The 27,699-nt window shown below is 40.3% G+C and overlaps 2 protein-coding genes across 4 annotated transcripts; one reads left to right on the top strand and one right to left on the bottom strand.

The window, feature by feature from the left end:
- Positions 1-835: 835 nt before the first annotated feature.
- coro6 (coronin 6) lies at positions 836-15,098 on the top strand. 3 transcript variants are annotated; one of them, XM_026181377.1, is made up of 11 exons: positions 836-1,069; positions 3,828-4,027; positions 6,483-6,605; positions 9,848-9,977; positions 10,126-10,304; positions 10,890-11,009; positions 11,117-11,221; positions 11,334-11,479; positions 12,526-12,583; positions 13,044-13,271; positions 13,760-15,098. In XM_026181377.1, exons 2-11 carry the CDS (start codon positions 3,830-3,832, stop codon positions 13,880-13,882), a joined length of 1,410 nt encoding a protein of 469 aa, XP_026037162.1. In that variant the 5' UTR covers positions 836-1,069; positions 3,828-3,829; the 3' UTR covers positions 13,883-15,098. The 3 variants fall into 3 exon arrangements, with proteins under 3 accessions (XP_026037162.1, XP_026037161.1, XP_026037160.1); XM_026181376.1 differs by lacking the exons at positions 836-1,069; positions 13,760-15,098 and adding exons at positions 1,229-1,492; positions 13,602-13,738; XM_026181375.1 differs by lacking the exon at positions 836-1,069 and adding an exon at positions 1,231-1,492.
- Positions 14,900-27,651, bottom strand: LOC113030193 (von Willebrand factor A domain-containing protein 7-like). The gene is made up of 16 exons (XM_026181374.1): positions 27,643-27,651; positions 25,696-25,886; positions 25,336-25,608; positions 25,146-25,239; positions 24,880-25,014; positions 23,054-23,240; positions 22,796-22,971; positions 22,555-22,667; positions 22,346-22,462; positions 21,926-22,120; positions 21,705-21,837; positions 21,169-21,318; positions 19,827-19,919; positions 19,468-19,739; positions 19,062-19,355; positions 14,900-16,787 (listed from the first exon to the last, which is right to left on the bottom strand). The coding sequence occupies exons 2-16, from the start codon at positions 25,876-25,878 to the stop codon at positions 16,380-16,382; spliced, it is 2,823 nt and encodes a 940-aa protein (XP_026037159.1). The 5' UTR covers positions 25,879-25,886; positions 27,643-27,651; the 3' UTR covers positions 14,900-16,379.
- Between the last annotated feature and the right edge of the window lie 48 nt (positions 27,652-27,699).

The following is a 27,699-nucleotide window of genomic DNA, read 5'->3' as shown; positions in this document are numbered from 1 at the left end:
TTTGGATGATTCTCTATAAACTCTAGAGATGGTTGTGTGGGATAATCCCAGTAGGTCAACAGTTTCTGAAATGCTCAGACTAGCTCAAACAACCATGCTTGTCTACATAAATGTATTGAGTTGCTGCCATGTGATCGGCTAATTACATTGCACAAATGAGCAAGGTCGAAAAAACAGTAACTTAAAGATTTTTTTTTATGTATACTGACATGTTTGGTATTTACAGTCAGAGGTAAAGTTAATGCATTTTAAATGTAAAGCCGTTTGAAAATGACATTTTGGTTTGTTTTGTCATTCTAGGTTTTTATTAGTCAAGCATTTTGCTGTTACTGTGAACAAATTTCACACTTTGGCTCCACAGTAAAAAAAATAAAAAGGCACAAGCAGGACCTGAAACCAGTAATGTATTCTGGTTACCATCACATACAGATCTTCAGACCTTGAGCACAAACATGATGCCGTGTTAAATTAACGGAGCGCAGGAAAGAAATCATTTCTCTGATGTTCTCTTTTTTTCTCTTTGTTTTGAATCAATTGTCAGCCGCAGTGCAATTAAAAACAACCTTCTTTTGGACAATAAGTGCCCAAATAACTTCCCGGGGGTGTTCACAGTGGCTGCCCAACATCCAGAGTTGTCAATAGAAGGACTTTAAAAGCAGCTTTGGAAACCAGCTCAGCTGAGCGGTGTGCTCATTTACCAGTTTAACTCATATTCATCTATCCCAAGCAGTGACCCCGGGAACGCGCTCCCCCACTTGTCAAAGGCGCACCTGTTCCAAAATAGACGGCACCCACCCTGCACCCATCCACCCGCACCCTCCCCCTTCTCTCTCTCCTGCTCTGCCCCCGGCATCTCCCCTCTGTCTCTCCCTGCCGAAGACCGTAGCGCAGTTTTCCAGCTCTCTCCTCACTAAAAGTCCGCACCGACTCCGGGACAGCTGATTGCAGGGAATATAATCCAAAAGGAATAAAGGCAGCAGAGGGAGAGGGTGGAGGAGGAGGAGTAGCAGTCCATTCGACATAAACCGTGACCGTTATCCAGGGAAGTGGGGTCTCCCCAAAACCTGAGGTGAGACTGTGTTTCTTAATATGTGTGTCGGTGTCTGTGCTGCAGTGGGGCGAGAGGTGCGTCAGCTTCTTTACTGCGCAGCTGGAGAGGAACGAGCGCGTCCTTACATTTGGAAACCCCGAAAACACAGCCGGGACGTTGTGACTATGCACTTTTCTGCCTCTGGCAACTGATCTTAAGTCGTGCATGCTGTGGCAGCTGCGGGATACTTTAAGGAGTACTTTGTACATGACTACCCCCACCACCTCCACCTCCTCCTGCGCCCCTGCCAGTCTCTGTTCCCGTGTTTTATGCGTTTTTCTGCAGGCTGTGCGCAGTGGCAGATCAGATTTACAGTCAGCTCATTAGTGATAAAACGACACAGGGTGCGGGACCTTCTTTCTGGAACCATTTGGGATCGCCGGGGAGGAGCGGCCGGCCCGGGTAGGACAGTGCAGTTTGTCATGTCTATATTAGGAAAGTGCCAGTGTCATTCTTTCGCTGTCTGGATTCTCCAGGGCCGTGCCATGCGCGACAGAGCAGACCCATCTCATTAACCTGAGGCGGAATTAATAGCAAGAGGTTTTTCACAGATGCTAAAATCTACTCTTTGCCTCAGTTTTAGTTTGGCTTATATTACATGACAAGACATTGACAGTAGAGCACAGAAATCAGTGTACTTAGAAAAAGAAGCATTAGACCAGGAGAACGTCATTATGTGATCATTAACAGTCTTTTCTTTCTTTTTCTTTTCTTTTTTTTTTGACATCCTATTGTAAAAACTATATAATATGTATAATGAGGTGTTAAATGCCCCACTGTTGGCTTTGCTGAAGTGGTCTCTGGGATGTGACTCTTTCACAGAGGTTCCAGGAGCTTCTTTCCCCTCATAAGTCAACTTTGGGGCAGATTGTGATATATCCTACTGTGAAAGTCAGACAGCATCATTGACAAAGGTTTTATCTGAATAGTGAAAAGTCTAATGCTTAGAGTTTAATGTAATCCTGCTAACACACAGAGTCACTGCATTAGTCAGATCTCTTAGGGGCCCCATACAGACCTACTTTTAGACTAGGGCTTTCAGTTTTAGCCTTATGTAAGCCAGTGGAGTCTGCAAGTATGTTAGGTCTGTTTGAATCGGCATATTCTCACAGGAGTTGTGTGACTGAAGTGCTGGGCTGTGACACTGTATCTGTCAAGTTCTCTCCCCCTCCTACCTTTTATCTGTTCTCTGTGTCTTAGTGTTTGTCTTTGATGTTTGGCTGCCACATAGTGTTTGGTGGGACAATCACCTATTAATATCTGCAGTAATGGCAAGGACTGTTACAGAATATCCCCCGGTGTTTCGGAGGATTACAGTCCGGTTGGCCTTTTGCCTGCGACAGCCACAGGATAGCAACAAACAGCCTAAGATCAAATTACAGAATTCATCATCATTTACAGGAGAAAAAGTCACAGTGTTTGAAGCAATTAAAATGTTTATTAAGAAACAAGCAACACTGATGTTAGTATTAATCATTGTAGAGCATGATTAGACTATAATGAATCGGTGTCACTTAAAAAGCATGCAAACTCAGTATAACTAATATAAATAATAAATAAGTCATGAACTTTGTGTGCTGTGGCAAAATAAGTGAGCTCTTCTTATTTATTTACTTAATAGACTTTTTTTTTTAATTAGAAGCTCAGAAATTGTAATGTTGAAAATAATAGTAACAACATACAGCAACAGCAACAGCACAGTTTTTGTACAAACCACTGTGAGAACTGTCCACACACAGAAATCCATCCATGTTCTTAACTGCGTATCTAGTTCAGAAGTACACCCTGGACAGGTCACCAGGCAAATACCAATGCTAACACAGAGACAATCATTCACACCTATGACACATTTAGAACCATTAATTACCCTAACACTTATGTCTTTGGACTGTGGGAGAAAGCCAGAGTACCCGGAGAGAAGCCATGAAAGCACAGAGAGAACATGAAAACTCCACGCCAAAAGTTCAAACTCAGAATCTTCTCACTGTGAGGCGGCAGTCAGAAAATCAAGTTGTCATTTTTAAATGAAACAGTGCAGAAAATGTACTGTCAGTAAATGGAAATACGATATTATTAAGTCTGTTAAGTTTGCAGTTTAATGTGAAAGAACCTCAAGCTTACTGCCTAACAGTAATTATGAAAAAGTGAGTGTAATACAAAAAAACTGCTTACACAGCCTATTGTGTCATAGACTGTACAAGCAGGTTCTACCAGTCCAGGTCGCCAGTCCATCGCAGGACATGTCAAAGAACAAACTTTCAATCTCGCCATTCTGCACCTGCTTCATGTTATAAAAAATAACGCTTTATATAACTTTTGACTATCCTGTATTTATGTTTGATCTGCAAATACTTTCAACGAATAAAATAAATACCAAAAAGAGGTTAGTTAGTCATTTTCAACTTTCAAAACAGCAAAAACTGCCTAAACATATTACAGTAGTAATTAAGCATTAAATAAGCAGTTATATAAATACTTAAACCCACAGATTAAAAGCACAGACTGAGGCATGTGCTTCACTGTAATTAACAGATTTCTCTGTTGTCTCCGTTTATGACACATCATTCCAAATGAAATCCCCTGAAATCATTCATGTACAGCAGACACATTAAACTCCTCAGATAGCTCTACTTTTTCATCCTCTCCTTCCTTTATCTTTATCTAAACTTTCATCGCCGCTCTCTGCGGTCTCTAATTCTTCTTCATTTCTTTCCTGTCTGCCCTCTCCTTTCCTCAGCCATGAGTCGCAGCATCGTGCGGCAGAGCAAGTTTCGTCACGTCTTCGGCCAGGCGGTAAAGGCTGAGCAGGGTTACGATGACATTCGTGTGTCCAAGGTGACATGGGACAGCTCCTTCTGCGCCGTCAATCCAAAGTTCTTGGCAGTCATCGTTGAATCCAGTGGAGGAGGAGCGTTTCTGGTCCTGCCCCTTTCTAAGGTCAGTAAAGGTCAGAGGGTTGGAGGGATTCAAATGTAACACTCAAATATCTGACATGTTTTTAGCTTTTTTGTGCTTGAATCAATTCTCAGTCGACCAGCGTTCCAATAAATCACAATAAAAATTAATAGCACCTCATTTGCTTCTCCGTGTGATGTAGAGTGTAAATGAAAGTGTGACTGTAATAAGCTCTGTTCTGGGAAAAAGGATTTCTAGGAACATTGACAGCATGGCTCTACATGTCTCATGCTGATCTGCAGGAGTATCTAAATGACTGACATTAAATCATGTACAGATATTCATGATCTACATTAGATGAACTCTGGCTGATCAACTGGCTCTTTCTTTCTATTTATATCGAGCTATTTATGGTCGTTGAGCTGCTGAGTGGTGTTTGTGTGCGTGTTGCAAGCAGATATACTTTTATTACGTGTTTGTCTGTGTTTTAAAAGAGAAACAGCAGACTATTATTGCTCTATAAGAGGAAGAAAAGAAAAAGAAGTGCATATCTGGTGCTTTTCTGGATGTTGGTGTACGTGAATTGGCATTGTTAAGTGAAAGCACTGCTTAAATGAGTGTGGACACTGTTTTTGATGTGTGTAATTTTGCCTAAAGTTTAAATACACAACTTTTACAGCAGGAAATCCAGCCATCCAATAAATAGTATCCTTAAAGAAGAACACTCAGAATTAGATCTTAAAAACAGCAGAAACGGCAAACTACAAACAGCTTATACACTTTGTTTTTGTTTCTCAGTGTTGCTGAAGCACAGTGATCAGAGGTGGACTTTCATTCATGAGTGTTAGTCTCAGTAAAAGACTGTCTGGTAGTATTTAGCTTTCGCTAGGAGCTGAAGTGTTGCTTGTATACGGCAAGGTTTTTGGCAAATTCCTTTGTCCTGTGGTCCAGTAATTATTTTGAAATACACAGAAGAGTCAGTGTTTGATCCTTTGAGACATGCAATTCATAAGAAATCAGCTGCTTTTCTTAGACGTGATGCTAACAGTGCAAGCTGACACCAGAAATGTAGTTAACTTGTGTGAATATTTTACTGGGAGGGTAAAAGTGACCCAGTGATCCTGATATTGGTTAGTGAAATGTGTTTAATTCATTTTCAGGGCTAAGTTGGATAAATATATTTGGATTTGGGTTTTATTTCAGCGTGATGTAACATCCACCTTTGATTTACATCTAACGTGGTGAGAGTTCATGCTCGAGCTCAGTGCACTTCACACTGTTGTAATAAGACTGCAGAAATTAAACTGAACTACACAGCCAATCACTGCCCAGAGTTACAAGAACAAGTTAACATTATCCAGTCTAGAAATTTGGGGGGAAAATTGGACTTCGTGTTTTAAGCTTACACAAAGGTTAGTATTTCAGCTCGACTACAAAAGGTTAAGCGACCGGTTTTTACATTTCCGAGATTTAAGAAGAAGACATAAACAGTATGTGGGTGTAATAAGGTCATACCTGGTGGGATTCTTCAGCATCTCAGAGGTGCTAATTAATAAAAAAGAGCAGCAGGACACAAAGCAATGCAGAGGTTTTTTTGAGGCACTAAGGGAATGGACATGATTATTTACTGGAGTCACGGTGAACAGACGCGCTATTAATACACACCAATGTGCTCTCCATCCTCCTCTTCCCCCCACTGAGTCCCCAACAGGCCACATTAAAAACTCCCCTTTCAACGCCTCGTCACTCGGCTATAAATACACCACTCTTGGAGTGTGACTGAGTGTGTGTCAGGACGGAGTTATATCTAAGAGCTGATACACATGTTCACATGAAAGGAACCATGGGAACAGGGAACATGGGAACATTGGGTTGTCTTCAAACATCTGCTTTTGAGACAAGTTTCAAAAGGTTCTTCCTGCCACATCTGGTTCACTTAAGATCAGAAATACACCTTTGAGAAAAATATTTGATGGTATTAAATATGTTTTCTCAAACGGTTGCCCATTTCCAATCTATATTAGCTTAAAAGGAGCTCTCCAAATATATCCAACTAAATCTCAGTCATGTACAGTCATCTGAAGAATAAAGTACACCCTATTTCAATTCTATGAGTTTATGTATCAGGAAATAGACCTGAACAAAAATCTCTTGGCCCATCACAGCTCTTGATCTCACATATAACATCTACTTATTCTTGAAAACTAAGAGTCTTCCACTGAGGAAGATGGTAAAAATCTGGAGAGCAGCTATTAAAACGGACCTCATGGTTATACCCACTATGTCTGAGATCAAGAATTAACTTTTAAGCTAATTATTCCAGGACTGTTTCACATTGAGGGAAAATAGTTGTTTTAATTTTTTAACCTAGCTGTGCTGATGTCTGACTGGGCTTAAGGCTGTTATTTTGACCTTTTTTAAAGAAATGAATGAATATTGATTATTAATGGTGACCCGTTATACAAACACAGTCCTAACTCAGTCCTCTGTGTTGCAGACAGGTCGTGTGGATAAGAACTACCCGCTGGTGATTGGTCACTCTGGACCCGTCCTGGATATCGATTGGTGCCCTCATGACGACAATATCCTGGCCAGTTGTTCGGAGGACTGCACTGCAATGGTAATGTGTGTGTGTGTGTGTGTGTGTGTGTGTGTGTGTGTGTGTGTGTGTGTGTGTGTGTGTGTGTGTGTGTGTGTGTGTGTGTGTGTGTGTGTGTGTGTGTGTGGGAGAGACAAGTTGCAGATGCATGTGGAGGAGTTTGTTATTCAGTGACTCAGATAGCAGTCATAGAGGTCTTCACAGCTTGAGTTTGTCACGTCTTCCTGCTTCTTAAATGAACAACAAGTTAAGAGAACCAGTCTACGCGTCAGTGCGTCTACCTGTCTGCATCTCCACCCACCTGCTCTGCGTCATCTCTATCTCTCCATCAGGCCACGCATGATATTTTGTAAGGCTGATCAAAGCATTCTGCCTGTGACCGGCTTCATTGCTGTAATGCATCTACAAACCTATGGCATCCACAATACGACAGCTTCCTCATGACCTGTTTCCCTGCTTGTTGTCAAGTATTTTCCTATCAGTATCCTATCATATCGGGCAAAACTCTCGTCAAACATGCAGGAAATAAGGAGACGTGAGCAAGAAATATGGAAAATAGTTAAAGTATCGGTATCTGCGATCATGTCCTGCTCCATCTGGTGCTGATCACCTCACATCAGCAGGAATGGGATTTTAATGTGTTAAAATCACGTCACCTTACTGATTATGTGGCTTACCTTTTCCATATTGTTTAGCAGCTGGGGCTTTGTAAACACACTTTGCATTCTCATCTTACATTATTGTTGTTGCTGAGTTTAGGATGGCAGACGGAAACCAGAAGAGTTTTAGAGGTGTTTGTGATACACTGCAGATGTCTCATGACTGAGTTCAGTCAGCAGGGGTCACTGTGAGGTCTTTATATTTCTGTGCCATGATACTTGCCTGTTATGAAAGCACTTGATGTGAAACTAAACAAGGTTATACATCCTTTAAACCCATTATAGCAGCTGTTTTTTTTTAACATTTTATAATCCATGACATTTTGTGTGTCCCAGCTAATTTTACTATTCAGCATTCCTGCGCTGTTTCAAATTTCTTCTAAGACTGTGTTAAAATAAATAATGCATATTTGTGGTCCTTGTTCTGGAGTTAATTTAGATATAAACAGGCTTCAGCTCTTCAGATAAGACTAGTTAATGTCTGGATAATTCCCTGGACCACAGTGTTTCCTGGCCGAGCTGCGGTCAGACAAAGTGTTAAACTGTTATTTCTGGGACAAAATCCACACGAGTAAAAGGCAGTAATTACTTACAGTATGTGAAGAGCTGTAAGCTGCTCTAAAAGCACGAGATGAGAACCAGGTTAAGTGTTCACAGTGTGATGAGCTGCTCCACTGACGCAAAAATGACACTCCAAAGATAATTTCTGGGTGATCTTGATTTGGACAGCAGATAGGAAATATTTCTGGCCTTGATATGGAAATCTGTTTGAGCTCACAAAAATTCCCTCAGGGCAACATCATCTGATGTCTTCTTTTATCCAATCCGCAATCAAACAAATATATTCAGGTTTAAGATACATAAATTGTGTTTGCATGCGTTCCCTCCGGGTACTCCGGCTTCCTCCCACCATCCAAAGACATTCAGTTTGTGGGGATAGGTTAACTGATTAATCCAAATTGCCCATAGGTGTGAATGCTTGTCTGTCTCTGTGTGTTAGCCTTGTGACAGACTGGCAACCTGTCCATGGTGTACCCCGCCTCTCGCCCTATGACAGCTGGGATAGGCTCCAGCACCCCATGTTAACACACACCGATTGCTCCAAACTTCTGCTTTTTAGAGGCGTTCACACTTGCTGATCACCGAGTGCATTTGATAAGCACTGCCTGGATGCTACTTACCCTCCTAATTCCTATGGCTGAAGTAGTTTGAGGTAGAATAAAACATATAAACTATATATTTAGATAATATATATTGTACATTAGTTATACATGTGCCCTTTGCACCTTTTTCTGGATTGTATAATGACAACATGTCTCAGCATGTGTGCACCAGCACAGTTGTCACGGAGACCAAAAGTCACCCACTTGTTCATAGTGACATTGCAGGAATCTTTGCGCGATCGAGTGATTGAATCGTGGCTTCTCTTGTGGCAGCAGCTGCTCCGATGCTGTTTGAGTGCCGTGTGTTTGCCTTTGTGAGCTCTGTTTGTGTCCGGCACTCAGACAGACGTGTGCAGCTGCTGTGAGCTGTGATGTCATTCCGTCAAGTTCACAGAGACTCGTCATTGTGTCATCTCGCAGGCTCATTTGAGTCGTGAGTATGGGTCTGTGTTTGTGCGCGACTTCTTGAACATATGTGCCTTAAACAGCTGTGTGTTGTAACTGTAAAGACCCAGTTCCAACAAACTGAATATGTACTGAGAATAATGTATTGTGTGTTCTAATGTCCATTGACACGAGCAGCTGCTTTTAAATAAAGCAGATGAATTGAGAATTGAAGTTTTTGTGACTCAGTAGCCCAATAGTGAGAGTTTTAGCCACGTTTGGGCTTGATAAAATAATGCTTTATGTATTGATTATGGATATGTTTATGGTTTAAACAGCCACTACCTCAGTATTGTATTTAGATCAGCTCAGCAAGTGAGAGATCTTTGGCACTGGAACCTTTCTGAATGTTTCGTCCCGCTACTTTTGATCAGTTATGTTTGAGCAGGCTTTGGTTGAGTGCAACTAAATAGCCCATGTGAACAGACACGGGCCAACGCAATATCTACCAACAGATAAAGTCTGGCAGCAGTTCAGCTTTTTATAGATAATCTGAATTATCTTCTAACGAATAGCAGCAGGTAAAGCACAAACAGTTTCATTAAGGGAAACCCTTTCCGATTATCTGCACAGTCGTCAGTGTACTGGAGCTGCACACAGGTGTAAGCTTTAATAGATGGCTGTGAGGCAACATAAATATAACTCTGTAATAACAGTCAGTAGAGTTATGGTTCAATTAAAATGAGTGAGCTCCACAATAAATCTGTGGCAGTGAATTTAATACCAAAAATTCTGTCACGTGTAAGTGAAAAGAAGAGAAACAAAGCAGAAAGGCTCCGATATTACACGTAATGCCAGATGTTGTTGATTCTCTATTGCAGGACAACTTTCTTTATTTTATTTTATTTTATTTTAGTTTATTAGTGTTGTGATGCAGACATCTTCCTCCTGAGATGCAGACAGAAATGTATTTTATTCTGCTGATGTCAAATTTTGAATGACTTCTAATAATATTTTTGGACAACTCACGTCATTGCTGTGTCTGTGTCGTCTCCAGGTGTGGCAAATTCCAGATCACGCTTTGACCCGCCCCCTGTCAGACCCGGTGGTGGTCTTGGAGGGACACTCCAAACGAGTCGGCATTGTCAGCTGGCACCCCACCGCACGCAACATACTACTCACTGCAGGCAGGACACAGAAACACACAAACCTCCAGTGTCCTCTTATGTTTTCATGACATCCTTCATATCTGTTTTTGGGCCCCCTATGTGACAGTAAATTACAACAAAACCTGAATAGGATGTCTATCTGTGTTTCGACTCCATCACCCTCCAGGCAGTGACAACCTGATAATTATCTGGAACGTGGGGACAGGTGAACCCCTCATCTCCATGGACGACCATCCAGACCTCATCTACAGCGTCAGCTGGAACCGTAACGGCAGCTTGTTTTGCACCACCTGTAAGGATCGACGTCTGCGTGTCTGTGATCCCCGCAAAAGAGAAGTGGTGGCGGTGCGTGAGTAGAAATTACAGATGGCTCGTCTTGGCAAAAAGGCTTTCCCACCGCTTTGGAGGAATTTTGGCTCATTTGTTTTTGCATAATTGTTTTAATTCAACCACATTGGAGGGGCTGAATAGCCTGTTTAAGCTCATGTGAAAGCACAGCAAATTGTTGAGGTCCTGAGGCAGCAAAGCAGCCCCAGACCATCACACTACCACCACTGTTGGTGTTAGTGTTCTTTTCATCAAAGGCTGTGTTAGTTTCATGTGAGACAAATATGCAAAAAACTAAGAAATCATGTAAAAAGTATACTGTTTCACAGTATAAACTAATATAATGCAGAAGCTGTCTCAAAATATGTTATTGGTATATATTATTATAAATAATTAGCACAATTATTCTGGTGACTATATTTTTATTTTTCTTATTGTTCAAGAATATATTAGCTCCATATAATTACTTGACTTCAGGAAACAGTGAAACACAAACTTTCATTAAACAGGCACAGAGACAGAAAATAAGGATTAACTTGAAATCTTTAGCTCTTACATTGTTGTAGTTATGTTACTAATGTCTGTTTCTCTGCTGACCAACAGGAACGTCTGGCTCCACATGAGGGCATCAGGCCAATGAGAGCAATCTTCACCAGAGATGGAAACATCTTCACTACAGGATTCACCAGGATGAGTCAGAGAGAGCTCGGCCTCTGGGACCCGGTAACAAATGACTACATTTCACAGAGTGGCTGTAAAAATATACACACTATAATATGAATCTACACAGAAACCTGTCAGTTTTCCTCACAGCTTGTTATTGTCCACAGACAAATTTTGAGGAACCTATTGCACTTTTGGAGTTGGACACAAGTAATGGAGTATTGTTACCTTATTACGATCCAGATGCAAATATGGTCTACCTCTGTGGAAAGGTACAGACATATAACTGTGACTTATTTTTACACTTAATTGTAGATGTATTATCAGCCTTAATGCTAACACAGTCACACTTGTTTTTACACTTGTTCATGTGTGTGTGTTTAGGGGGACAGCAGTGTCCGGTACTTTGAAATCACAGAGGAACCACCGTATGTTCACTACCTCAACACCTTCAGCAGCAAGGAGCCCCAGAGAGGGATGGGCTTCATGCCCAAAAGAGGTGTTGATGTCAGCAAATGTGAGATTGCCAGGTAAGATGCTGATCTTGCAGTGATTTCAACTTGAGTGCAACTTAACCGTGTAAGAAGGTGAATGAGCCAGCTGTGGTTCAGCTGGAGGTTGACTGGGTTGTATCCTTGGGCAAGATACTAGCCTAAAGTTACCCCTAATGCATCCACTGGAGTGTCAGTGTCATCATGAGGTCAACACACTTAGGTATATAAAACCAAAAACTAAATTCTTTTAGGAATTATATTTAAAAATGCCTTAAGTGCTCAGGTAGACTAGAAAATAACTGTATAAGTACCAGACCACTATAAAGTTTGCTATAAAAGTTTCAGCTTCTCCAGCGTCCCTACAGTTGCTGTTGTCTCTGCAAACTGCTTTGCAACCCACCTCCATCTCAGCTTCTCCTTTTTGGGCCTTTTTACTTTGTCTTTAGTATTTTGGTAATGCCTGCGCTCGTGTGCTCGCAGATTGAAATAGTAATCTTTGGTCCTGTCTGAAATCTAGTTTTTGAAAATCAATATCACAAGATGTCAAAGAATAAATAGTCACACGACTATATTTGGGCATATCTGCAGCAGCGATTCACAGCCCTTTTCATGTTTTAGTGATTCCACTGATTTAATGGATGTGTTGCCATTTTAGCCTTCAGATAAATGAAACAAATATGCAGTAGTTATTACATCAGTTATTATTGCAGACAATTTGGTCCATTAATTTTCTACTTAGCACAAGTGTTCATATTGGAAATTTCCATTTTGTTCACCTTAAAAGCTTCACCACTGAATGCTTTGTATTCTCTAAACACTGCTAAATGCTCATGAACCATAAACTCTCTGACATGGACATTTCTAAATATCAGAAATGATAGTTTATGTCTTTGCAGAAAGCTGCAAAAGTAGTCCTTTTTCCATATAGTTCTCATATACATCTCCATATGTGATAAACAATTATGTGACTTACTGATTGCAGGTGAGATTGATTATTCAGTTCTTATAGACAGACATTTAAAAATACGTACAACGACAACTGTGATAACTTGTGGCCGTGTCCTCTTTTCTCATCTTATCAGGTTGTATAAGCTGCTTGACAAGAAATGTGAGCCCATCACAATGACAGTGCCCAGAAAAGTAAGCCTGACTCACCCTTCCATTATGGTCTTCATGCTCTGCTGTGTTTGACTTTGACAATGGTGCAAGATGAAGATATCAGTCTTATACTTTATCGAAACAGAAATCCTGGACTTGTCACACCACACTTCTATCTGGCTCCTTAAAACTCAAACACGAATCAACCTTTGTCGCTGCAGTTTCATTTGAATACAGTTCAGCTGAATGGAAAACCATTAATGTTTACATCCTGCCACGAGCACCTTGTGAGGCTTCCTTCTGCACAGTGATTGGTTCTTAGCTGTAGTTTAGTGCAACGAAAGGCTTCTTCGACACACTGCTCCCAGTGTTTGTGGATTGTTTCTGATGCTATCCAGTGGAGGACAAATACACATGTTTGATATTAGGGATGAACTTGCAGCTTTACTTTTTACTTCACACAAACGTCTCTGTTGTCCCCTTGATCTTCCCTGTTGCACAGTCGGACCTCTTTCAAGATGATCTGTACCCAGACACAGCAGGACCCGAGCCCGCCATGGAACCCGAGGAGTGGCTTGATGGCCGAGATGAAGATCCCATCCTGGTGTCCATGAGGCAGGGCTACGTGCCGCCGAAGAGCAGAGAGCTCAAAGTGGTGAAGAAGAACGTCCTGGACTCCAGACCCACCACCCGACGCAGCATGTCCACTTTGGACACCAACAGCCTGCCGGTAAGCCCACTTCCTGCACCTCCTGCACATGAACTATTTTCAACATTAATTTAGCAGTATAAGATGACTCCTCTCTACTAATCTGCATTCACATTATAGGCTCCCAAAGCCTGGATGTATTTTTATACATCTTATGTATAACCATGTACAGCACAGTTGAATGATTTCTTAGTCCTGTAATCTGACTGTTGGTAAAAAAAAAAGAAAGAAAGAAAGAAAGAAAGAAAGAAAAGAAAACAACAACAATAACAAAAAGTGACTCTGTTTTAACCCTTTTCTGTTTTCTTTTCTCTTGTAATTCCATCTGCCCACAACCTTTTTTGTTCAAAGCTTTCACCTGTTTTCATTGATTTCCTCTAGTCCTAGTCATCTTCCTTAACCTATTCTTCAAACATTTTCCTTAATTTCACCTTCTTATCACAGTCTTTTTTCCTTTCTGTTTCCCTTTTATCCTTCTGCACACTTGTCTCCCCTCTTCTCCTTTCCAGCCTCAGCTGCTTGAGAGGTTACTGGAAGAGATTCAGAATCTGAAGGCCACAGTGTTGTCTCAGGAGAAGAGAATCTGTGACCTGGAGAATAAGCTTTCCCAGTACACCAATGGCAGTGCCTGATGTGCATGTAAACATGGTCTGAAGAACTGGTCTGAATATTATTGACGAGGATTCACTCTTGTGAATGCTTATGAATGTGTACAAATGACCATTCGACAGATTTGAGGAAATTGCATCTGTACCCCTTTCGATGGTTGATTCTATAAAATCTTTATCCCGGTTTTACCTTTCATTCTACTGCAGGATATTTTTTGGGATAGTCACAATTTTACAGCGAAAAGGACGGAGGTGATGTTTGTGTGAAGGCACTGTAAGTTTGAGAGTGTAAGTTGGGTTAAAGGGATAAAAAAAAAAGGTTTCTATTAGAGAAAAAAGAAAATGTAGAAAACAGATTTAAAAAAATGCAAGCGCAAGACTTTTATAATTTGCTTCTATAAAAAATACAGGCCCGCTTCAAACCTGCCCACACATCCTCCCACTGCATGTGGAGTCACGGGTCTCGAAGTTAAGAAGAAACATTAACAGAGACATTTCCCCTCAAATCAGGATCTGGATTGATTAATACAGTCTTCACATAGAGTGAATTAAGATCATTCCTCAGCTGGCTTAAGCTGCCTGTTCTGATTCAGCTGCAGAAATTAAAACAACCTTTCTTAAGGTCAGGAAAAAAGTTAAAAACATGAAAAGCACAAATAAACATTACTTTAGAAGATCCTTTTTTGAAGCTTGAATTCACGTTCATTCTTTTATTTGTGTTTGCTGTGCTACGCACATGCTAAGACCATCACATGCCGTATTACAGAGCTAGTTCATGTCAAACGACAGAACTCATAGTATTTATGGGGATTTGTTTCCTGTTTCCTACACAAAACACGTGCTGACCTGTGATCGTTGTGCACTCATGTCGAGGGCCTCGTGACCTCACCAAAACTAAATCAGTTTAGAAAGTTAATGCAGGAGACCCTCGAAGCGGCGTGAGAGTGTGCACGGGCTGGCTTGGAATCGGGATGCTGCAGTGGACATGCTCGCACCATCACTAAACACTCACAAAAAGCCACACAAACAAGCAAGGACACATTTCAGCATTTCAACCCCCTGTGTCGCAGATGACCAGTTTATTTAAATAATGCTCAGAAAAATTTTCAATATGTAAATAGTGATAAAAGGAAACAGGAGAAGAAAATGTAGCAAAATGTGAAAAGAGAAACGTTTTGTTGTGTAAAGGTTATACATTAGACACATTATGACAACAATAAAAAGTGGGTTTTTTTTTTACTGCTTGACTTGTTCATTTCTTGTTGCCCCATTTCCACCATTAACATTTTTTTTAAATTTCCATCCAAAGAGCTTCCAAAACACCTGTTTTTACCTTTTTTTAAACTCTCACAAACTGTGAAAATGTGGAAACTGAGCAGTACAAATTAGAGCATGATAAATTAAGAAGAGCATTAGCTTCATAACAGATAGACAGAATTAAATAGGTCAAGTTTCAATCAAAAATCAGTTCCCATATTAGCTGAGAAATCAGTGGTTTAAGATATGAAGCTGTATGTATGATCAAAATCCCCCCAAAAAGACATAACATGGATGAATAATGTTTTTATGCGTAATTATGGAAATATATACAGTACTGTAAACGTCTTGAGCCACTGACTCATTTCATAATATTTTGCTATGAAAACGAACTATGTGTCAACATAACACAGCCTGAACTGGTAAAATGGTAAATGGCATGTATTTGTATAGCACTTTACTAGACCCTAAGGACTCTCTTAGGCAGGCTTTCTGCTAATTCCTTTAAGTAGTCTTCAGGAACAGTTCTGCAGACTTCTGGAAAGACATTCAATGCTCTTCTTTGGATGTTGGCTGCCTTTTGTTCCGTTTTCTGCGAACAGGATCCCAAAATGCTTCAATAATGTTCAGGTCTGGTCTCCGGGGAGGCCAATTCATGATTGCTGTCTTTTTCTGTTGTGTTATTCTTTCCATCTCAGTTAATTCTCGTAGCTCAACTTGCTGGTGCACAACTTGACAAACTGTGATATCTCTGGCATTTTTTTTTGTAGATTTGGCTAAAAAAGTGAGATCAAATTCTGTGTTTTTGCAAAAGGTTGTGTTGTAATAAAGGGTTTTAAATTCTTTGATAGGATGTCTGCTTTGAGCTAGCTGCCTTTCTTATGTTTCATTGACTCATAGGTCAGTGTAAACTGACCAGAAAGAACATTATTATGAAAATGATCAGGTACATGGACTGGACTGAAAAAGAGTGAAAAGGCACCCAATGTCCGAAGAAAAACTTCAGAACGTCTGGAGAAGTATTGATCAGGACTACTTGATACAAGTGAAATAGAAGAAAGTAAGCAGATTTTAAAGAAATTAGAGGTGGCATAATGGTTGTGCACAGTGCTGTAATATATTTCAAGGCATCAGTTTTTGTAAGTGCCTCCATACCACAGTAGCCAATATACTAGTAGTAGTTAAATGTCAAAAATAGAACTGATATAACTTATACATATATATTGACATACATAAATTATAGCTGTACCACACTGACATGGAGTCACTGGATGCCCATTTTTGTCAGAATGTGGAGTCCCACAATCACAATGCTGAGACAAAATAAGGGCGACCAAGTGAGCTTTGTGGCTTCAGAGACAGGAGATATTGTACCTTGCCTTCCGCTGTAGGAGCAGGTGGCTACATTACCCACGCGATCCACAACCTCTATCTCCATGTCAGGTGAACAGCAGGATGCGCTGTAGTACACCAGTGTTATGTTCTCATTGCTTGAATCCAGGGTGGTGTTTATGGTCCCGTTTCCTTGCTTGAGGGTGACAAGATCAACGCCCGTCCCATCAGCTCCATCAGTCACCCGGCTAGAGACCTCCCACATCCTCATGCTGCAGTTAACAGAGCAGTTGGTCTGCAGGCTGAGCTGCTCACACACTGGTGCCTTGAAATCGGTCACCTAAAAGGGGAAGGAAAATGCATGAAGTCAGCAAAAAGCCTGAATCTAAAGGAACTGCAACTTCCTCAATATTTGCTCTATAGAAATGTGTTTCTTTGTTACTTATGATTGGCTTAAAGTGATTTTAGTTGGTGCACAGCAGGTTAGCTAAGCATAAAAAAACCTTCAGGCCTGTAGTTTAACGAACAGAGATGATAAAATTTATTACAATTGACTTTTTTTTCCAACAATTCTTTTTATTAATGATTTTTCATGAAATACCCAAAAAGGGGTAATGGAAAAGAAAATTATCCCTCCTTCATGGAGGGAAGCAATGATTTCCATTATACCAAAAGAAGGAAAAGATAAATTAGAATGTAGCAACTATCGCCCAATCAGTGTATTGAATATTGACTACAAGTTGTTTACATCTATTATCTCTAAGAGACTAGAAATGATATTACCTAGGTTAATACATAATGACCAAACGGGTTTTATTAAACATAGACAGGCCAGGGACAACATCAGAAAGGTTTTGCACATATTGCGGCAAGTTGACAAACAAAAATTAGAGACCTTAGTGTTAAGCTTAGATGCCGAGAAGGCATTTGACTCAGTGAGATGGTCCTTTTTATACAAAGTGCTTGAGAAGTTTAATTTTGATACATCTATAATTGATATTATCTCAGAGTTATACAACAAACCAACAGCTAAAATCAAAATCAATGGGGACCTCACCGAATAATTTATATTGGAACGAGGGACACGACAGGGTTGCTGCATTTCACCGCTGCTTTTTGCTTTGTTTATAGAACCACTAAGTCAGTGGATTAGGCAGAATCAGCATATAACAGGAGTACGAATGCCAGGAGGGGAACAGAAATTAGCATTATTTGCTGACGACTTACTTTTAACATTAACCTGTCCCTCACAGGCACTCCCCCATCTCATGGGAACAATAGTAAAAGAAATACCAGTTTCAGCTTTAATATCGGACATAAACTTGCAGAATAAAATACATATGGCAGATAAACCTATACTACAAATAATGATATCTGCTTGGAAAGAAGTAATAAAAATTGGTGGTTTGGAAAATGCCTCTAAGGTTTTAAGATGGTGTGCATATGATTCAGATTTTACTCCAAATCAATATGATAATAGATTCAAAAACTGGATTTCAAAAGGAATAACTAATTATTATTCATTTGTCTATAAGGGTGCATTTCAAAGCTTTGAATCTTTAAGGAGTAAACATGACTTGGGATCAGATGATTTTTTTAGATATCTACAGATCAGAAATTATTTTAATCAAAACTTAAAAGTGAACCTAAACGAATTACAATTTGTAGAAACATTCTTATTACTAATCAAATCTGAAGTGCAAAGTAAAATTATTTCTAAATTATATAACAGCATCCAGCGGTGTAAAAACGACAGCACTCTGTATATTAAAGCGAAGTGGGAATAGGAGGGTAATTTGACAATTACAGAGAAGTGTTGGGCTCACGCATGCAAGATACAGTGGGCTACCACTGGGTCTAATGTTTGGCGTGAATTTTGCTGGAAAAGCATTATGAGATTTTTCATTACCCCTGCTCAACAAAGATATCGAGGAATTGGTGATAAATGTTGGAGATGTGGGGGAGACGGAGCGAACCATTTCCACATCTTTTGGGACTGTAAAGTTATTCGCCAGTATTGGTCTCTAATCCATGATCATTTACAAAATGTTTTTTCATTTGTTTTTCCTTCAACTTTTGAGACCATATTTTTGTGCAATGCACCAGTGGATAAACTGAATTCCAATGACAGAAGACTCCTGTATATCCTTCTGGCCGCAAGTAAAAAGCCTCTTACGAGAAGATGGCTTAAGCCTGAACCACCAATGATAGAAGACTGGATACATTCTGTACAAGAGATCTATACGATGGAAAAAATGTCATTTTCTCTTAAACTTCAGAGAGATACCTTCTACGGAATATGGTCTAAATGGACAGACTATGTTAAGCACATGAGGTGTGATTTTGTATATGATGTTACAACCCTGAGTAGTACGTAAACCTTCCTGCCCTGCTGCCTCCTAACCCTAGTTTTTTTTTTTCTCTCTTCTTCTTTTCTTTTCTCTTCTTTTTTGTCTTCTTTATTTTTCAATTATAAGTTAAAATGTGACAGCAAAGAAAGTGTAAAAAGGTAAACTACTGTTATGTTCAACAGCTGTCCCAATAAAAGAGATAATAATAAAAAAAAGAAATACCCAAAAAGCTTAAAACAAAAAGTTTACAGTTATAGTATTACCGTGTTAAGAACGGAGAAGCGCAACACAATGTAGTTACTGTCTGTGCCCCCAGGAGCCTCGGCCTCAATGGCCAGGGTGACATCAGTTCCAGATGTGGTATTCAGAGGTGCTGAGAGGGTCACTGTGCCATTATTAGTGATTCCAGGCTCCAGGAACATACTGGTTGGAAATGTAGAGTCGAACCCTCTGCTGTTGGTGGATCGAATTGTGAAGTTTCCACCTGTTCCACTCGTCATCAGAGTGAAGGGCACAGAAAATAGCGTTCCGGGTACTATGATGGTCTCTGGATTAGCCTTTACAAAGAGAGAGTACATTTATAGAGATACTTATTTGAGCTGCTGCATGTTTTTCCATGTTTGATTTGATGCTTTTGTGTCACAAAACAAGTCGTGGATTGCAGCTCACATTTATCGTCAGATTTGATGATCTGAAGTTGGTTGGTGACTGTCTCTGGAAGAGTATTAAAGCCTTGGAGGTGAAACTATCAGCTTGTCCCTTCACCTGCACCTCAAAGTCCTCTGATGGAAACTTGTCAACCAGAACCAAGATGCTTGCATTGCTCTGCGGCACCAAGACTCCTTTAATCACCTCTGACCCAGATGATCCAACCAGAGTGACTTCTGTCACCGTGGCAGTGTCACTCCCCGTTAAAGACATCAACAGGCTACCATTGCCACCTTTCAAGAAAAAGTCAATTCATTACGTCTAATGTTTTAATGGTATGTTACATCTGCAGATCACCAAGTCTTAACAGTTGCCTTTACCAGCACTGGGACGTGTCGCCAGGGTATCAAATCCTCCAAAAGGGCCCTGTGACACCACCACTAAGTCAAAGAAGAAGTCGATAGGACTCTGACCTAAAAATGATGAGGGGGTAAAAAAAAAACAAAAAAACGAAAAAAGTCAAATATATGGAGGGCCTGGAGACTAATGGCAATGGAAATAATGCATTTCATGAACTGATAATTCTGAATACGACAAATACTTACAAATAATATAATATCTAAATAAATTCTAACTATTATATGATTAAAATAAAATTAAAGACTTTTTTTTTTAATTCTAAATGATATATAAATCGGGCAGCACGATGGTACTGTGGCCACCTCATAGCAGACAGTTCTAGGTTTGAACCACTGGTAAAGGAGTCTTCATCCATATACATGGATGGAAATTAGCACCAGGCGAATGTCTGTGCTTGAATGTAGCAGTTTTCATAGTGTAAAAGTGTAATCTTTTGACCTATACAACACATGGACCACTGGAATTTCATTGTCATTGCCAGTACTTTGTTTTATGTGAAATCAAAAAGCCCTTAAAGAACTTTTTAAATAATAGAATTGGCTTAGTTCTAGTGAATCAATAGCAAAACCATTTCTGGTTTTCTGTTGTTCAAATATACATACAATAGATTCTCTGCATTGCTCTACTCTGGCTGATAAAATCTAAGTATTTTAGATTTTTTTTGCTTTCATTCATCAACAAAATATGAGATACATGAAGATGCCATGTTACTGACATGCTAACTGTAATAATGCAGGTATGTCTAACCTGTATTGTTACTGTGAGCATTCCCTGCACATGTGCTGGCATCATAGCAAGTGTGCTAGAAATGTTCACCATCTCCTAGGATATAGCATTATTAGTCAAATAACAAAATAAATTCATGTTTTTACACAAAACACAGCTACAGGATGTGAACACTAATAACAGTGCAATTATAGTTTTAACAACGTTTCCACTCAGGTGAGAGGTAACTGAACTGAACTTGGCTCAGACAGGACAGGACATGCCAATCATATTTTAAGAGATCCTTTTAGGGGTTGTCATAGCTCACCCGGTTGAGCCAGTTACTTATGATACAGAAGATGATGCAAGTGTTTGGTTTTAGACCCATCTTAAACTGCTTGCATGTTATCCCCCTACCTTTCTGCTTTCCTATCTACAACGCCAGACATCAAATAGATGCAAACTCTATTCGTTTTTATTAAAAACTTTGTTGTAATGGTAATTTAGTACATCCATTCTGACAGCTTATTAGTTCATTCAAACCTATACCTCAAGGCCCCAGGGATAAGAAACAAAAGTATCGACTGACAGTCTCACCTATGACCTTCAGAGTGTAGGGGTTACTTGACACCATTCTCATTTCCCATTTTCCAGTTTGTTTTTTTAGCTGCAGGGACCAGAAGTTTCCCACAGACTGGGATGTAATGATCAGTGACCCCATTGTGTCACTGCTATCCTGAGATTCACCTGTTAGAACACAGATAGAAAACAGACTATTTTTAGGAATTTATTATTAAATGATAATTTTTTTAACATCAAAAATTAGGGTTACTGCATTTAGTAGTTTTAAACATCTTTATCAATATTTATGTAACAAAACAGCATTTATCACCATGATAAATGCTGTTTTGTTCAAAAATGAGGCAAAATCTGAATTTGACTACTGTGTAAACAGAATGTAGGGGACAGTATAGACTGCCACTGCTTTGTTGGGCAGGCTCAGAAATGACGTCATGACCGACGAATAGTAAAAACTCTTTTTTATTTCAGTCAACAACAACAACAACAACAACAAGTTGACTGAAATAAAAAAATTCAATTCAATTTTTCCACAGTCCTTCAGAATAGCATACCTGTGGGGCTAATGAGAGTAAAAGTGATGGATTCCCCAGTAATGTAAACTGTAGGATTTGTTACCGAGTCATCAATCATAAAAGTGAAGCTTTCAGCCTTTCCTGGGTTCCTGGCTGCTTGAAGAAGGGTCACCTGGAACATTACAGTAAGCACTTACATTAAAGAGCTGAAATCTTTGAAATGACAAATCCAGCCAGTAGTGAGATGTTTGTGAAATTACCAGAGAGGCGTTGGAGGACTCCTTTATGATGGCTGTGGCCTGAGGAAGTTGACTCTTTGTGATTTCGATAGCTTGGCCTCCTGAAGCCTGAGCCAGATCTCTGTACAGCTGAGCGTCAGCTTCTGCTATCCTATTGGATGGAGCACGCCGCTTCCGACTGTTGACTGATGATGTGTCAGTTATCATAAAATTGACCTGAGAAGAAAAAAAGGTGCATGAAAACAAGCTTAACCAAATCATAAAGCCTTTACAAACAATTAGACTGAGTTAAAAAAAAAGAAAAGAAGGTAAAATACGACCATTACACTACTTTATTTATACATCTGCTTGTAGCAAAACATGCCCATCCCTGTTTCAATGACGTTTAAAAATGTAATCATCATTAAGATAAGTGTGTTATATTCTTAAACTACTACATACCACCGACTGGGTCCTCTCTATGAGTGCGATCACTGTGCTCTTCAGGTTTTTGTCTTTAGCGGCTGCGTCCGTGAAGAGGAAGATCTCAGAATTTGATGGAGCAGCGCTTAAAGCCAGCTGTGTGAGGAAAACCGCTTTGAATAATAGTTTTAGGTAAAACAACAAACATGCATCGAGCTTTTAAAATTACAGAACATATATCACTTCACCTGAAGCCCTGAGAGACTCATCTCCGGTGGATCTCCTCCACCGGTGGCTACAAGAGAATCAATCGCATTCTGGAAAACTGCTGAGTTTGTTGTCTTTGTCAGTGGTCCGAAGCCTGTTTGATGACATGAGTCAAAGTCAATATATATACTACTATTGTCCATTGTCACCTTATGAATTGGACAGAACAGTAACATTTCAGAACATTCAGAAAAGAAATTCGTAGCATCTCAGAGATCCTACCTGGATCATTAAATGGTACAAGAATGTACAGCGAGGGCTCATTGGCTGTTCCCACATCACGGTTGATTATAGTGGAAGTGACATTTTTCACTGTTGCAATGTCATCTTTCATGCTGCTTGTGGTGTCGATGACAAAACAAAGAGCCTTACTGGATCCTTTAAAGAGACCCATCATCCTGGGGGAAGGAGATGGAGAGAGATAAATGATAAAATGAACTTCTGCACCACAATGAACTGAAACACACAGAACGTTTGTACCGCAAGAATGGTCTGTCACCAGCAGCCCCCCGAATGTCCTCTAGAAGCTCACTTGTTGCAGCTATTGCAATGTTTGCAGCTTGAGTGTGGAGATACCCATGGCTGGAACTCTCTTTGTCTTTGTTGATCCCACCTATAGGCTCGATCTTACTTGTCTGATCAACTGCCCCTCCATGACTGCATTTTCCTGTTCAGCAAATATTGCGAGAGAGGAATGATGAATACTTAAACACAGCTCTTTTTCCTTTTAACTTGTGTATTTAAGGGCTTGTTTCACTGAAGCTGACTTCCTCTTTTGTCTTGGTAAGCTTTTGGCCTGTCTGCTTAGTATATGATTTTTGTTCTTCCCCAGTCTCATTTCTTTAATAAGTCTCAGCTGTTTCCACTCCCCCTGAACACCCTAATTTATTATTGCTGTCTCAGCTTCTTCTTTGCCAGAGTGTCTGTTCACCTATCCCTTGTGGCTACCACCACCAGTGTTAATTACCCAGTTTAGGTTCTGTAAGTTGGAGTTCTTAATTTTATTTTCTGTTTTTTGTTTGTATTCTGGTCTCAGTAAAATGGTGTGTTTTCTCTGTAACTCCTCCTCCCTGTGAATCTGCTTTTGGATCCTCACATTTAACACATGATAATAAAAAAAAAGGGTTGTTATGCAATGTGCGACTTGGTTCATGAACTGGAATTACTTTTACACCATTGCTTTGGTGTCTCTGCAGCAGTTAGAAAAAGTTTTTCAGTTGATTTATCTGATGGATCCTTTGAGGACATACAGTAAGCTGTGTGTCAGTTGGATGTGCAGTACTCTGACTCAGTGTGATAAACTCTAAAGCAACAACTGAAGGCCAGGATGAATAATATTCCTTTTGTCCATAAGAGGAGGGGGTGGAAAATCTCAGAGTGAACGGCTGCTGTTTATTTCAAATCATCCTCAAGAAACTGTGATTGTGTTTTACTGACACTGTGATTTTGGATGAGACAGGTTTTAAAGGCACTTTTTTTGTTTCATATTTTAACTTAAGTAACGTGTACTAATGAAATACTATTTAAAGGATACTTTTTTATGTTATTTCACAAGGATGTTGGTTTATCTCTCATGTGCAAGAACCAATAACTAAAGTCTGTTTTTTCCATTCAAAAACTCACACAATCTGAAGAGCAGAGTGATGGCTGCTGTCGGTGATATTTTATTGGATCATAATGGTGCAATCGTATTTGCCCATTTAAATACAGCTATTTTTAAATACTGCTTTGACTCTTTATAAACTGAGTATAGTTTACAGTATGCTGACATCATTTAAATGAGTTTTTTCATTCACTCATGATAAACCGTCCTGTCCTGTAAGTATGAATAATTTGAACTGGTCAGTACGTCAGGTGGACGAGAATTTAGCGAAACTGCAAGAAGTGTCACATTTGTCTTTTCAAAGTGCCAGTGAAAGGACAAATGTGGCTTTGACCTTGAGGACATTGTGCATGCAATTAATGACCAATACTGGAGGAGGAGGAGCAATTTTTGTGAATTGTGGACGAATGATGAGACATGCATCGCCACAGCATGAGCTCACTGATCGTTTAGCCAGATGAGCTGATAAAACTTCAAAGTAATTGTAACTGTCAAGACAAATGTGGGTTAAAAAGCCATTAAAAAGTGCTGTAACTGCAATTTCAAATGCAGTGAAGTGGGATTAGAAGAATAAGTAATAGTAGAGTTAAAATAGATTTTAGTATGTAGGTTTTAGGTAAATCTCAGGAAAATCAGTGACATGTGAAGCCTCTTCTGAGTGTGGGAAAACAATGATGGTTTTGTAGAAGAGCGAAGCCCTTACCCTTTGGTTTCAATGCAAATACAGGCGTGAGACTAAAGTATCCAGATGTCAGGATCTTCTCCGCTATGATATCCTCCAAAATGTTGTTGCTGCAGTTGTTGCCGTCACAGCTGCGGCAGGTCGCCCTGCTCCTAGCTGGGAACATGTAAATCAGCATTTAAATTATGGCCTTGTTTTTTTAAATCTTTCTACTCTGAGATTGAATGATAGTTTTATCTGTATAATCTGTATGTCAGTACGGGCATCTCATCATACTATCTCTTTACCTGCTATGTTCCCAATGCTGGCGCCAGATTTGATTAGATTGGAGTTGGGGCTTTTTTCTCCCAGTTCTACCCAGTTGCTGTGACTGTAGAAATCCTCCAAGCGATGAAGAAAAATAGGGTTATTATTTTACTCTGTTTTTGTTTGGTTTTTTGTTGTTGTTTTTAAACAGCAGTAAGTAATGATAAATACCTGCAAAGGATGCAGAATTTCTCCCAGGTTCTGCCTCGCTGCCTCATAATTCTCCAGCTTGTTGCTTGCTTTGACCGCCTGTATTCCCTCTATGATGATTTTCTTTCCTTGAACAAACATCTCATCATCAAAGTGGAAGCTGGCATTCAAGGCATAGCGGATGTCCACACGCACATTCCTGTATATGATGTGCAGAATGGACCGAACGAAAGTTTTAGATGACTGAGGTGCACCACAGGCCGTAGCAACACCCTGTATGGTGAAAGGCTGTGCCTAAACACACAAAGGAAATCATGTTGACATTACTGTTTTAAAAATCCTTGTTTCTGTTCATTTAACTTCAATGATTTGAGTTCTTACAGGGAAAATGAAGTCTGTCCCTTCAGCCTTAGCAAATGCTCGGCACACCTGCACAGTCACATTAAACAGGGCCTGCAGAGTGATGTCCAGGTGAGTCAGAGAACTCCCTGGCAGAATGTCAAAACCCAGAGCTCCAGTGCAAAGAAGCGAGAGCAACAATGCAGACGGCCACACAGACTTCATTGCTCCACCTGTCACACAACATGAAGTGGCAACATAAACATGTAATTACAGGCGTATGATGCATACAGGTTAAAAGTAAATATTTTTGGATATGCTGATTTTTAGGAATCACAACTGTCACCATCAATCTCATCAACCTGAGCATTTATTAGAATAAATGCTGAATTGTACATCTCAAACTGTACAGTAGGATTAAACAACAATGAGAACAAAGTCACAGCGATCCTCTGAAGCACTTGTCTATTTTAATAAGAAGAAAAGAAGGAATCTTTTAATCCTTTAATGCCCAGTGTATCATATTTAAAACATGAGTTTTTTGAGACTTCTACATCGTCAGTGTGCGTTTTTTTTGTTCGTTTTTATCATATTTTTCACAAATATGATAAGAATCCATCCGTCCATCCATCTTCATCCGCTTTATCCAGACCTCCCTCTCCCCAGCCACCTCCCCCAGCTTATCCGGTGGAACACCAAGGCGTTCCCAGGCTAGCCGAGAGATATAATCTCTCCAGCGTGTCCTGGATCGGCCCTGGGGCCTCCTCCCAGTGGAACATGCGAACCGTTCCAGTGCGAGCTGGAGGCCTTCACCCGATGAAGCCAACAGAACCACATCATCCGCGAAAAGCAGAGATGAGATTCTGAGGCCACCGAAGCGAAAGCCCTCCACCACTTGGCTGCGCCTAGAAATCCTGTCCATAAAAATTATGAACAGAACCGGAGACAAAGGGCAGCCCTGGCGGAGCCCATCACCCACCGGGAACGAGTCCGACTTATTGCCGGCAATGCGAACCAAGCTCTTGCAACGGTTGTACAGGGATCGAATGGCCCGTAGCAATGGGCCAGACACCCCATACTCCCGCAGCACCTCCCACAGGACACCCTGAGGGCCACGGTCGAATGCCTTCTCCAAGTCCACAAAACACATGTAGACTGGTTGGGCAAACTCCCATGCACCTTCAAGTATCCTTGAAAGGATAGAGAGCTGGTCCAGTGTTCCGCGACCAGGACGAAAACCGCATTGTTCCTCCTGTATCCGAGGTTCGACTAGCGGACGAACTCTCCTCTCCAGCACCCTGGCATAGACTTTCCCAGGGAGGCTGAGGAGTGTGATCTCCCTGTAGTTGGAACACACCCTCCGGTCCCCTTTCTTAAAGATGGGGACCACCACCCCGGTCTGCCAGTCCACAGGTACTGCCCCTGATCTCCACGCAACATTGTAGAGGCGTGTCAACCAGGACAGCCCTACAACGTCCAGAGCCTTCAGGAACTCGGGGCGGACCTCATCAACACCAGGGGCTCTGCCACCAAGGAGTTGTTTAACTGCCTCAGTGACCTCGCCTCCGGAAATTGATGGGTCATTCCCCTCATCCCCAGACTCTGCTTCCTCCTCGGAAGACGTGTATGATAAGAATTTTTTTTTTAATTGTCAGAGGTTGTCTAAACACAAATGAGAACTTTCTGGCAATTATTTTAGTTAAAGCGTTAAGTTCTCAATATACTATTCTGGCAATAAACTATTTTTATTGAATTCTCTTTAAATTCAATTCTATATAAATGTTGAAATTAAAGCAGTAATTCAAATAGTTAAACTCTGACTCAAACACTCAAAAATGCCAAATTATTCTAAAATGTTATAATAAATCAATAATAATAACACCATCTCAGAAATACTTCTACCACATTTTTATGCTGCTACAACAGCTACTAAAATCAAGCCTCTATCTTTCAGATGTTTTGCCAACAATGAGTTAAAGGATTACTGACCTTGTTGCTGTCCTGTGAACTGGAAGGTTATGTTGTCAGCACCTGCTTTTATGTTTC

Source organism: Astatotilapia calliptera, chromosome 10 (assembly GCF_900246225.1).
Source record: "Astatotilapia calliptera chromosome 10, fAstCal1.2, whole genome shotgun sequence".
Classification (NCBI taxonomy): domain Eukaryota; kingdom Metazoa; phylum Chordata; class Actinopteri; order Cichliformes; family Cichlidae; genus Astatotilapia; species Astatotilapia calliptera.
The sequence above is the reverse complement of the archived record's forward strand: the minus strand, read 5'-3'. Positions and strand labels throughout refer to the sequence as shown.